The following is an 11,163-nucleotide window of genomic DNA, read 5'->3' as shown; positions in this document are numbered from 1 at the left end:
TTTTTTTTTTTTTTTTTTTTTTTTTTTTTTTTTTTTTTGAGACAAGGTCTCACTCTGTTTACCCAGGCTGGACCTCAGTAGCACAAACACAACTCACTGCAGCCTCAACCTCCTCAGATCAAGTGATCCTGCCTCAACTTCTCGTGTAGCTGGGACCACAGGCACACCATGCCCAGCTAATTTATTTATTTGTTTTTTTAAGAGACGGGGCTCTCACTTTGTTGCCCAGGCTGGTCTTGAACTCCTGGCCTCAAGCAGTCCTCCCATCTGGTCCTCCCAAAGTGCTGGAATTACAGGCATGAGCCATTGTGCCTAGCCTGGATTCATTTTTATTGCTGTCTTCAATTTCTTCCAGAACCGTGGCCCTGGCTTTCAAATTGCCGTCAGTGTCTTAATAAACTTGAATCTTCACCAGACATCTGTAGATTAGCATAAATTGCCTGATAGCCCTTAAATGCTCATTAAGTTAAATTGATCTTAATACTCCATTTGTCGATTGGTTTGATACTTTTTTGTTCTTGCTTTACTACTAGACAAGGTACCAGATGATCATCTCAGAGATTAGATGACAGTCTTCTTTCTCTGGGTCTTCATTCATTTCCATTTCTTTAGTTAGACTGTTTAGGAATAGAAAAATGTTCTTCTGAATCTTTTCATTTTCTGCATTCTTGTCATAGTAGCCCTCTATTTTTATCTCCACCTCTGAGCCCCTGACTTAGGTGGAAAAAAGAGAGGAATTTGGATGGTGTGTGCATTTTCCATGTGATTGCCAGAATATACTGAATGATAGGAATGTGATATCCCGCAATATTTTAATGTTTATGTGGTCTTAATACTCTTTCCATTTTGCATTCCCAGTGGCTCACTGCTGCATTTTTAGGTATCTGGATCTGCAGTGTAAAATAAGAGCCCTGGCATCCCACTGGTAATCATATCTGTTGTGGTCCTTGCAACTCCACAACTCATATAATCAAAAGGGCCCCCTTCCTAGTATTAATGATAATCTTTATAGAATGGGGACATAGCTTTTTGTTTCATTTATTTAAAAGGCTGTGTCCTCATTTTATATCATGATTTGCCATTTTCTGTGTGGAGTTTAAATGTTGATTTTCTTTATAAATAGTGTAGCAGCTTTTACAAACTTAACCAAACTCTTCCTTGATTTTAGAAAAGTCTGCTTTGACTCCATCTCCCTAGTTTCTTCTCTATCACCAACATTTTTCTCTAAAACCCTTTTAAATTCCTAGGCAGTGGTCATTCACCACCGAGTAGCAGTCTCACTTCTCCAAGCCATGTGAACTTGTCTCCAAATACAGTCCCAGAGTTCTCTTACTCCAGCAGTGAAGATGAATTTTATGATGCCGATGAATTCCATCAAAGTGGCTCATCCCCAAAGCGCTTAATAGAGTAAGTATGTTTGCTCTCCTAAGTAAATCTCAGATCTTTTGTTTGCAGTTCTCACTCAAACTTATTTTCTTCTTAGATAACATTTTCACTTGTGTGATCACCTGGAATATTTGTATTTAAATGATTCTCCTTATTTTTAAAAATCTAATTTGATTTTGAGACTAGTGTTAATGACAGACTTGCCTCATCAGTTATTATTTGGGAAAATTAAAAGGGCAGCCTTTTTAATAGATATATTGATATCTGTATATCAGTATATTGATATATATTTTTTATTTTATTGATATATAATATCAGTTTTTTTATTGATATATAATAGTTATATGGACAACTTGTTTTTAGTTGGCTTGTTGAGCAAAGCCAATTCTGTGAGAGTTTTGATTTTAATCCTAAGTTACTCCAAATGGAATAAATACCATCACCTCTAGTAATATGCCAGTGTTATTAGTTGAATCTTGGCCATTTCTGCAGTACCAACATTAGGAGAGGGTCCAGTGAGAGTGAATAAGCTGTGAAGCATTATACGAATAAGAGATTTCTATTACTTTTTTTTTTTTTTTAGTTAGAGTGGAAATATTCAACACCTATCAGCCAGGCACTGTGCTAGGTTTATAACGAGATTACAGAGACCCAGGCCCTGCCCACAAGGAACTTTTGGGGGAATAGGCAGACATTTATAATCTAATGGAATACATGGTATGGTATCTTAGTCCCTTTCAGCTGCCATAACAAAAGACAGTAATCTAGGTAGCTTATAAACAACAGAAATTTATTTCCTACAGTGTTATGGAGCAAAAGGGACTTGCTGCCCAATGCACTAGAAGCCATGACTAAGTCCCAGGTTTTTGAGGAAAGAAAAGCTTTTTATTGCAAGTCTACTTACAGGGAAACATAAGTCCAACTCAAATCTGTCTCTCTGCGCTGGCTTTAAGGCACTAATTTTATTTATGGTGGCTCACGCCTGTAATCCCAGCACTTTGGGAAGCCAAGGCAGGTGGATCACGAGGTCAGGAGTTCGAGACCAGCCTGACCAACATGGCGAAACCCTGTCTCTACTAAAAATACAAAAAAAAAAAAAAAAAAGCTAGGCATGGTGGTGCATGCCTTTAAATCCCAGCTACTCAGGAGGCTGAGGCAGGAGAATTGCTTGAACCTGGGAGGCGGAGGTTGCAGTGAGCTGAGATCACACCACTGCACTCCAGCCTGCGCGACAGAGCAAGACTCTGTCTCCAAACAACAACAAAAAGAAGTTTAGGGAGCCGCATGTGGTGGCTTATGCCTCTAATCTCAGCGATCTGGGAGGATGAGGCGGGAGGATCAGTTGAGCCCAGGAGTTTGAGACCAGCTTGGGCAACATGGTAAAACCTTGTCTCTAAAAAAATACAAAAATTAGCCAAGTGTGGTGGCACATGCCTGTTGTCCCAGCTACTCGGGAGGCTGAGATGGGAGAATCGCTTGAACCCAGGAGGTGTAGGTTGTAGTGAGCCGAGATTGGGCTGCTGCATTTCAGCACGGGCGACAAGAGTGAGACTCCGTCATAAAAAAAAAAAAAAAAAAAAAAGAATTACTGATATACTTTCATTTTACTTGTGTTTGTTGTAGATATATTAATAGTTGGCTTAGTTTTTGTTGGGAATTATTTCTAATTCTGCTTTCTCAGGCTGGTACTGTTACTATAGCTAGGGTTTTTGCTTTTTAAGACAGTACAAATTTGGAAATAATTAAATGTGAATTTGCAAGCTAATTACCTTCAGCCAGTCCTCAGACCTTGAATGCTGGTTTCTTTAAATAAGAAATGTTGCATTAAGACTCTAGTTCTCTTAACCATACACATGAATTGGGAAATACAGCATTTGTATTATGACTGTATCATAACTGCTCAAAATGTTAGCACATATATGGAAAATGACTATTGCTTCATGAAGTTTTTTGACTTATGATCAGTTCAGCTGTTGAATGTGGGAAAAAGTGAAATATATGTGGTCTAGGTGAATATATATGGTTAAGACGTGGAAGGGAGGTTTAAGTCTACAACTAAAGAAGACCAGTATAGCAGAAAAGCTTAGTTTAGCATATTGGTTTCTTTTCTTCATTTTGAATGTTCAAACGTAAACTATTAAGAAACCATTATTAGCAGTTTGCCAATAGAAATTTAATTTTGGAAAAAACATTTTTATTATAATGGATTAAAAGAAAATAAGCATTTGGAAGAAAATTCCAAAATGACAGGTTATTATTAATTTTTGAAGGGTTCTATCGTTATTATATTTAAAAGAGAATTAAAGACTTTTTATTTATGTATTTATTTTTTTGAGACAGAGTCTTCCTCTGTCACCCAGGCTGGAGTGCAGTGGCGCAATCTCAGCTCACTGCAAGCTCCGCCTCCCAGGTTCACGCCATTCTCCTGCCTCAACCTCCCGAGTAGCTGGGACTACAGGTGCCCGCCACCACGCCTGGCTAATTTTTGTATTTTTAGTAGAGACGGGGTTTCACTGTGTAAGCCAGGATGGTCTCGATCTCCTGACCTCGTGATCTGCCCACCTTACCCACCCAAAGTGCTGGGATTACACGCATGAGCCACCGCACCCAGCCTTTTATTTTCTTTTGAGACGGAGTTTTGCTCTTGTAACCCAGGCTGGAGTGCAGTGGTGTGATCTCGGCTCACTGCAACCTCCGCCTCCCGGGTTCAAGCAATTCTCCTGCCTCAGCCTCCTGAGTAGCTGGGATTACAGGTGCCCACCATGCCCATCTAATTTTTATACTTTCAGTAGAGATGGGGTTTTGCCATGTTGGCCAGGCTGGTCTCAAACTCCTGACCTCAGGCTGTCTGCCCGCCTCGGCCTCCCAAAGTGCTGGGATCACAGGCATGAGCCCCTGTGCCCAGCCTAAAGACAATACATTAGCTGTTGTTCTAAACAAAGTTCAACTGACTATCACTTGCTAGTAAATCACTCATCTATCCATCCTTTAAAAGCATATGACTATATTCAGTAAAAACTTGATAATATGTGATTAGCTCTTGGTAACATCACTGATAGATACTCTCTGGCTCCGGTATAAGGGATTCTCCCAAAATTTCTGTGAAATCAAAACATTTAAAACACTTGTACCTGTAATAGGCAGGTCTACAAAGTCATGCACAGGCTCATAGGCTTCTTCTATTCCTGCTGTTAAGGTTCCTTCTATGCTTTCCCAGTACCCTGTCCCATAATAAACACACAGTTCATTAGCATCTCTTTGAACGGGTCCAGCGTTAAGTTTTTGTGTCCAACTAACCCACTCTGTGTTCCTTTTCTTCCTCAATTTCGTTCTTCCTTGTTTGTATACCCTAATCTAGAAGCCAAACCAGTAAAGGCTGAAGATGTTTTATTTGGGCAGCACACTGTTCTGTTGACTTATTTTTTGTTTTGTTTTAACAAGGCTTTAGATCCTTTCAGGTTGGGTATGCTGGCTCCCCAGTTCCGTATTATCTTATGTCTTGGTCCTGTCCACATATTCTCTGCCTGGCGTCTGTAGGTTTTTGAGCTTGTGACACCTGCTGGTCATCAGCTGCTACTGCTAATTTTCTAACTCTGAGGTCAAATTTCTTTTTACTATTTTTTGTTTGTTTTTTTCTTTCTGAAGGAAGAGAACTTGAAAGCTTAAGTCCTTTCACTGTTCTTTTTCTAAAGACCTATACTAGTGATAGCTTCTGTGTAACTGTGTCACTGAGCAGTGTAGCTTACGCATTTATAAATTAGATAAAAGTACATATTGGAAAGAACATGTACTTTGGAGCCAGAAGTGTTTGAAATGACTTCACTACTCACCAGCTGTATGACTTCAGGCCTGTCATTGAACCTCTGAGCATCTGTGTATTATGAGCGTCATTGTGTTTATTTTAGGGTCGTAATGTAGATATAGACATACTGTGTATGGCACATACAAGGTATTCAATAAATTGATATTATAATTCATAGCTTTAAATTGTTTTTGCATACTTTATGATTTTATGCATAAATTCTAGACAATTAGCTCATTGCAGATAAAACTTTCCTATATACATAGATGTTGTTTTTAACTGTTTTCTTTATATCATTTGTTCTGAACAAGGTAAATTATGAAATGGCTAAAAATTTATCCCATTTTTTTTTTCCATTTACAGTCTTATTGAGTATTTCACTTGGCCCAGACATGGTTTATAACCATGGGTAAGGAGAAAAAACACAGCATAAATAGGACCTTTGGAATTGCATCTAAAATAAGATTCATATATTATAGCATTTGGGGTTTTTAGGTCAATTGATTTAAAAGATTGACCCTATTTTGAGATACATCACAGAGGCACAAAGCATTTTAAAGATAACTTTCATGCTTTTTTTTTGAGACAGAGGGTCTCACTCTATCACTCAGGCTAGAGTGCATTGGCACAAACACAGCTCACTATAGCCTCAACCTCATGGGCTCAAGCGATCCTCCCCCATCAGACTCCCCAGTAGCTGGAACCACAGGCACACACCACCATGCCCAGCTAAATTTTTTTTTTTTTTTGAGACAGAATCTCACTCTGTCACCCAAGCTGGAGCTGAAGTGCAGAGGTGTGATCTCAGCTCATTGCAACCTCCACCTCCCAGGTTCAAACGATTCTCATTTCTCAGTCTCCCAAGTAGCTGGGACTACATATGCATGCCACCATGCTCGGCTAATTTTTTGTATTTTTAGTAGAGATGTGGCTTCACCATGTTAATGAGGCTGGTCTTGAACTCCTCACCTCAAGTGATCTGCCCACCTTGGCTTTTCAAAGTGCTGGGATTACAAGCCTGAGCCACCACACCCAGCCTAATTTTTTATTTTTTGTAGAGATAGGGTCTCACCATGTTAATCAGACTAGACTCAAACTCCTGGGCTCAAGTGATCCTCCCACCTTGGCCTCCCAAAGTGTTGGAATTACAGGCGTGAGCCACCATGCTTGACCCCAGTTCTGTCATTTAATGATCATTTGATTTCTCTTACCTACGTCTTTTAGACATATTTTCCATTGCCTCTCAAAACTGGTGAGGCAGACATTAGTTATAGTACCTTGTGATCTATACTACTAAATTATCGAAGTAATACTTAGTTACTCAAGGAATTTTGAAAAATAGGTAAGTAACCAGGACAAACTAGAATACATAATATATTCTAATTTTAGAATATCCTAATATTCTAGTGTTCTAATACAGGCAGAGCCCAGAGGATTTTTAGAGCAGTGAAACTATTCTGTATGATACAATGGTGGATGCAAGTTGTCATATATTTATCAAAACCCACAGAACAGGCAACTCCAAGAGTGAACCCTAATATAAACTGTAGACTTTGAGTGATAATGATGTGTCAATGTAGGCTCATTGGTTGTAAGAAATACACCTCTCTGGTATGGGATGTTGATCGTGAGGGAGGTTTGCATGTGTAGGGACAGGGAGTATATGCTGCTGTCTGTACTTTCTGTTCAGTTTTGCCATGAACCTAAAACTGCTCTAAAAATAAAGTTCATTAATTTAAAAAAAAAAACAAAAGAAGGTAACAAGGGCAAACTATGATTAGATTAGAATACATAATATGCTTTCACACCTGTAGAGTTGTGATATGACTGTTACATGTGTACTGTTTTATAAATATCTACAGTGTGAGAAATTTGACTTCAATTTTTACATTTAATAAGTAAATTATGTGCCTCTTTGATTTTTCCTTTATTTATATACAAATACCAACTGGGTGTGGTGGCTCACACCTGTAAACCCAGTGACTTGGGTGGCTGAGGTGGGAGGATCACTTGAGGCCAGGAGTTCACGTCCATCCTGGGCAACACAGGGAGACCTTATCTCTTAAGAAAAATATAAATATGTGCGCGCGCACACACACACACAAACACACACACACACACACACACACTCTCTTACTTCCGTGGGTAAAATATGATCACAGGTATGATAATCTATTAATAATAGAACAGTCTTTCTTTAGGCCTGTTAACTGGCTTATAAAAGCCAGTTAGCATAAATTTACTTGCATAAATAAGATGCTTTTTTATTTTATAATTTCAAGTACAATTTTTTAATGATTAGGAAGAATGTTAATACCAATGTGGGCCTTTATCAAAGGATCTCAAACATGAAGACAAGACATGTTTCTGAGACTTGCCATTTTTGAGTTTCTGGAATTGTTGCCAAGAATTGTGGCACATTTAGATTTATATCCAGTAACAAAATCAGAAAATGAACTGTAGTTTTAAACTTAAATGCAGAGGCAAAGATCTCACTAATTTTTGATGACCTCTGGGTCTTGACTATCAACATGGCTTTGTTGAGCATGTCCTGTGCATAGAGGATAAGACAAGAGACCTTGTCATCAAGAGAATTCGAAAGCATATATATGCATGCATGTAACCAGTTAACTGTAAGAGTCTAGCTTACTATGATTCTAAATTGCTTTATTTAGCTTAAATAAGGTGATTAATGTTTTTTTAGTTCTTCTGGATCTGCCTCTGTCCTGACACACAGCAGCTCGGGAAATAGTCTGAAACGCCCAGATACCACAGAATCACTTAATTCTTCCATGTCCAATGGAACAAGTGATGCTGGTGAGTGACCTTTGATAATTTAACTTTTTTTTTTCTTTAAAAATATTTGTAGCCAGGTGCAGTGGCTCACGCCTATAATCCCAGCACTTTGGGAGACCGAGGTGGGCGAATCACTTGAGGTCTGGAGTTCAACACCAGCCTGACCAACATGGTGAAACCCTGTCTCTACTCAAAATATACAAAAAATTAGCTGGGCGTAGTGGCGCGTGCCTGTAATCCCAGCTACCAAGGAGGCTGAGGCAGGAGAATCGCTTGAACCTGGGAGACGGAGGTTTGCAGTGAGCCGAGATCATGCCATTGCACTCCAGTCTGGGCGACAGAGTGAGACTCCATCTCAAAAAAAAAAAAAAAAAAAAAAAAAATTGTAATTCTAGTATCAGCACAGATTGGCCCAATTTAGCACCATTCTAATAAGATGTGCTTTATTTTAGACCTTTTCGATTCACATGATGACAGAGATGATGATGCGGAGGCAGGGTCTGTGGAGGAGCACAAAAGTGTTATCATGCATCTTTTGTCACAGGTTAGGCTTGGAATGGATCTTACTAAGGTAAGACCAAATTTGCTGTAAGTCTGTATGAGTATGTATGGATTCTCAGTGATTGTGTGGTGAGTGTGCCTGCAAATGTAGTAAAATGACATAATTTTTGTTTATACTTGTGTTTTCTTGTGATTTAATATACATGTGGATAAGTAAACAAAATTTTATAAATGATGAAATAAGTCAAGCTAGGATAATTTCATAGAGAACAGTGTGTATGAGTTGTATGGATGAAGACTTGGTAGAGTTCTAATCTTAGGGTCAGAGGATCTGTGTTTTCGTCCTACCTCTACTATTAGCAAACCACGCACGGGCTTCAGTGAGTTTCTTCTTCTGTTTCTTCCTCTGTGGACTTCAGGGTTCTCTATACAAATTGGACACATAGTAACCTGTTTCAGAGGGTTGTAAGGATTGGAAGAGGTTGTGAATGTAAAATTGTGACATATTTGTGACCTCCGTCTCCCAGGTTCAAGCGATTCTCCTGCCTCAGTCTCCTTGGTAGCTGGGATTACAGGCATGCAAAATGACACATATTGAGTCATGCACAATTACCATAGTCTGGATTTGAATTTGAATTTAAACTTGGAGCTCTCAATAGAATGCACGCTTGAATTAGGAGACTGGTATATGGTTGCCTTTGTATATTCCTGCCACTGTGCCAGAAATCCCCTCCTTTCACTTAATTCTCACCACAGTACTGCGGAGTAGGTGTTATTGTTAACTTCATTTCATCAGGAAACTAAAACTCAGAGGTTAAATAATGTGGCTGAGCCATGTTAAGTCATATTAAGTGGCAGACTGAGATTCTAATCTGCTCCATGATTTTAAAACCTGTAATCTTTCCACTACCGCCTTTGTCTTGAAGGCTTGAACTTTAGAAGCTTTCATATTTATTATTGTTCTGCCGAGCTTTGGGGAGTTGATTAAATTTAGGGTTCTCACTTTTGTTAGGGCGAAATCAACTCCAGTGCTATAGTCTTTGTCAGTAGTGAACTCCTTTTTGTTTTGGATTTAGAGGGCCATTAAGAAAAAGACTAATTCATAATACCTTCAAATAAGTGTCTATAATAAAACCTTTTATGCCTAATCTAAGAACAGAAACACAAGGACAACGTTTATTTGTGGAGCCCAGCACACTTACCAGGAATGTTCTAGGCAGGAGAATATTTGCAGGAGTTTGTCCCCAGAATTGCTTCAGTAATCATTAGATTGCACAGCTGCTGCCTTTTTGTTGTTGTTGTTGTTGTTGTTAGGAAGGACGTTCTTTTCCAGAAGTGGCTCGTTAGGCTTCCTATTGAATCTCATTGGCCAATATCAGGCATATGCTCGTGCCTAAACCTGCCACTGGCAAGGGAGAGGTTAAATGATTGGTTTAAATGAATCCACATTCACCCCTTGAGACATGGGAGAGGGCCATGGCATCCCATAGCTGAACCTGAACTGAATCAGAGTTCTTGGGGGTGAAGCATGGATGTGGAGAGGCAACCGGATGTGTTTGCCACAATCAAGTTTGTAATTCTTGCCTCACATAATTTTCTCTGCCAAATAATCCATATTTGAGTCCATAGCTACTGAAAGTTTGCTATTTTATGACAATTATCATAATTATTTTTTACTGAATGTTTTTAAAATAAGTCATTTTCAAAATTTGTACTGGCACAAATGGCTGTGATTGCCAACAGATTCTGAAATCTTGGTTCCTTTTATGCATTCCAAAGTATTATTACAATAATGCCTTAAGTTTATATCTTTTATAAGAATGTTTTCTCACTTCAGATACTTTCTGAAAAGAGTTTGTTTTCCAAATACTTTGTAGTTTTAAAAAATACTACACAGTCACATCCCATTTAACCTCACTTAGTCTTTAAAACAATCCTAACATATAAGCAGCGCATGTAATTGTCTTCCTTTTCAGGTACTTAGAGAAACTGAGTTAATTTTTCAGGGCCTCCTCACAGCTAAGAAGAGGCTAAACAAGCACTTGAACCCAGGTTGAGGACAACTAAACCCAGCTCTCTTCATCACTGTTACAGCAGTTTGACTTAATAGCATGTATCAGTATAGCACTACAAACATTGAAGAAAATCTGTTAAATAAGAGTTCTCAGAAAAATCCTAAGTAGAAGAAAAAAATATTTGTTTTCTTCAATTACATGTGAAATTAAACTTTTTAAAAATGTTTTTTGACTGTTCAGTTCCTTTGTCCATTTATCTCCTGGAGTAGTGATCTTCATCTTGAGTTGTAAGAGCTGTTTATACATTGAAGGTATTTACCCGTTTTCTTCTTCAGCATTTTTACTCAGTGGTTTATAATTTCTGTGTTATCTAAAGTGGTAAGAAATTGTACCAAGTCAGTATATAAGCTTACCTGCTAATCTAACCCTATTTGGATTATGAATTTACGTGTTCTGTGGGAGAAAAATGTTTACCTAAAATTTAAATGCTGAGAGTCTGATAATAGAGATTCTAAGTGTTAGAGTCTTAGTGTCCCTTTCCAAGCTTGTGTTCATCAGCCCACTTTATATTTTCATTATATATCCAGCCACACTGGTTCACTGATTAATCCCTGTCACACCCCTTTCCTAGCCTTCCTTGTCTTTTTTTTTTTTTTTTTTTTT

General features: G+C 38.4%; 1 protein-coding gene across 14 annotated transcripts in view; it reads left to right on the top strand.

Moving 5' to 3' along the window:
• OSBPL9 (oxysterol binding protein like 9) overlaps positions 1-11,163 on the top strand; it is a 176,195-nt gene that overhangs the window by 150,474 nt on the left and 14,558 nt on the right. For all 14 annotated transcript variants that reach the window (XM_017875421.1, XM_017875422.1, XM_017875420.1 and 11 more), the window contains 3 exons: positions 1,248-1,407; positions 7,893-8,005; positions 8,437-8,555. In XM_017875421.1, the coding sequence (XP_017730910.1) occupies positions 1,248-1,407; positions 7,893-8,005; positions 8,437-8,555 (392 nt within the window). The remainder of the gene's footprint in view (positions 1-1,247; positions 1,408-7,892; positions 8,006-8,436; positions 8,556-11,163) is intronic.

This window comes from Rhinopithecus bieti, unplaced genomic scaffold, assembly GCF_001698545.2.
Source record: "Rhinopithecus bieti isolate Rb0 unplaced genomic scaffold, ASM169854v2 scaffold_10017, whole genome shotgun sequence".
In the NCBI taxonomy this organism is placed as follows: domain Eukaryota; kingdom Metazoa; phylum Chordata; class Mammalia; order Primates; family Cercopithecidae; genus Rhinopithecus; species Rhinopithecus bieti.
The sequence above is the reverse complement of the archived record's forward strand: the minus strand, read 5'-3'. Positions and strand labels throughout refer to the sequence as shown.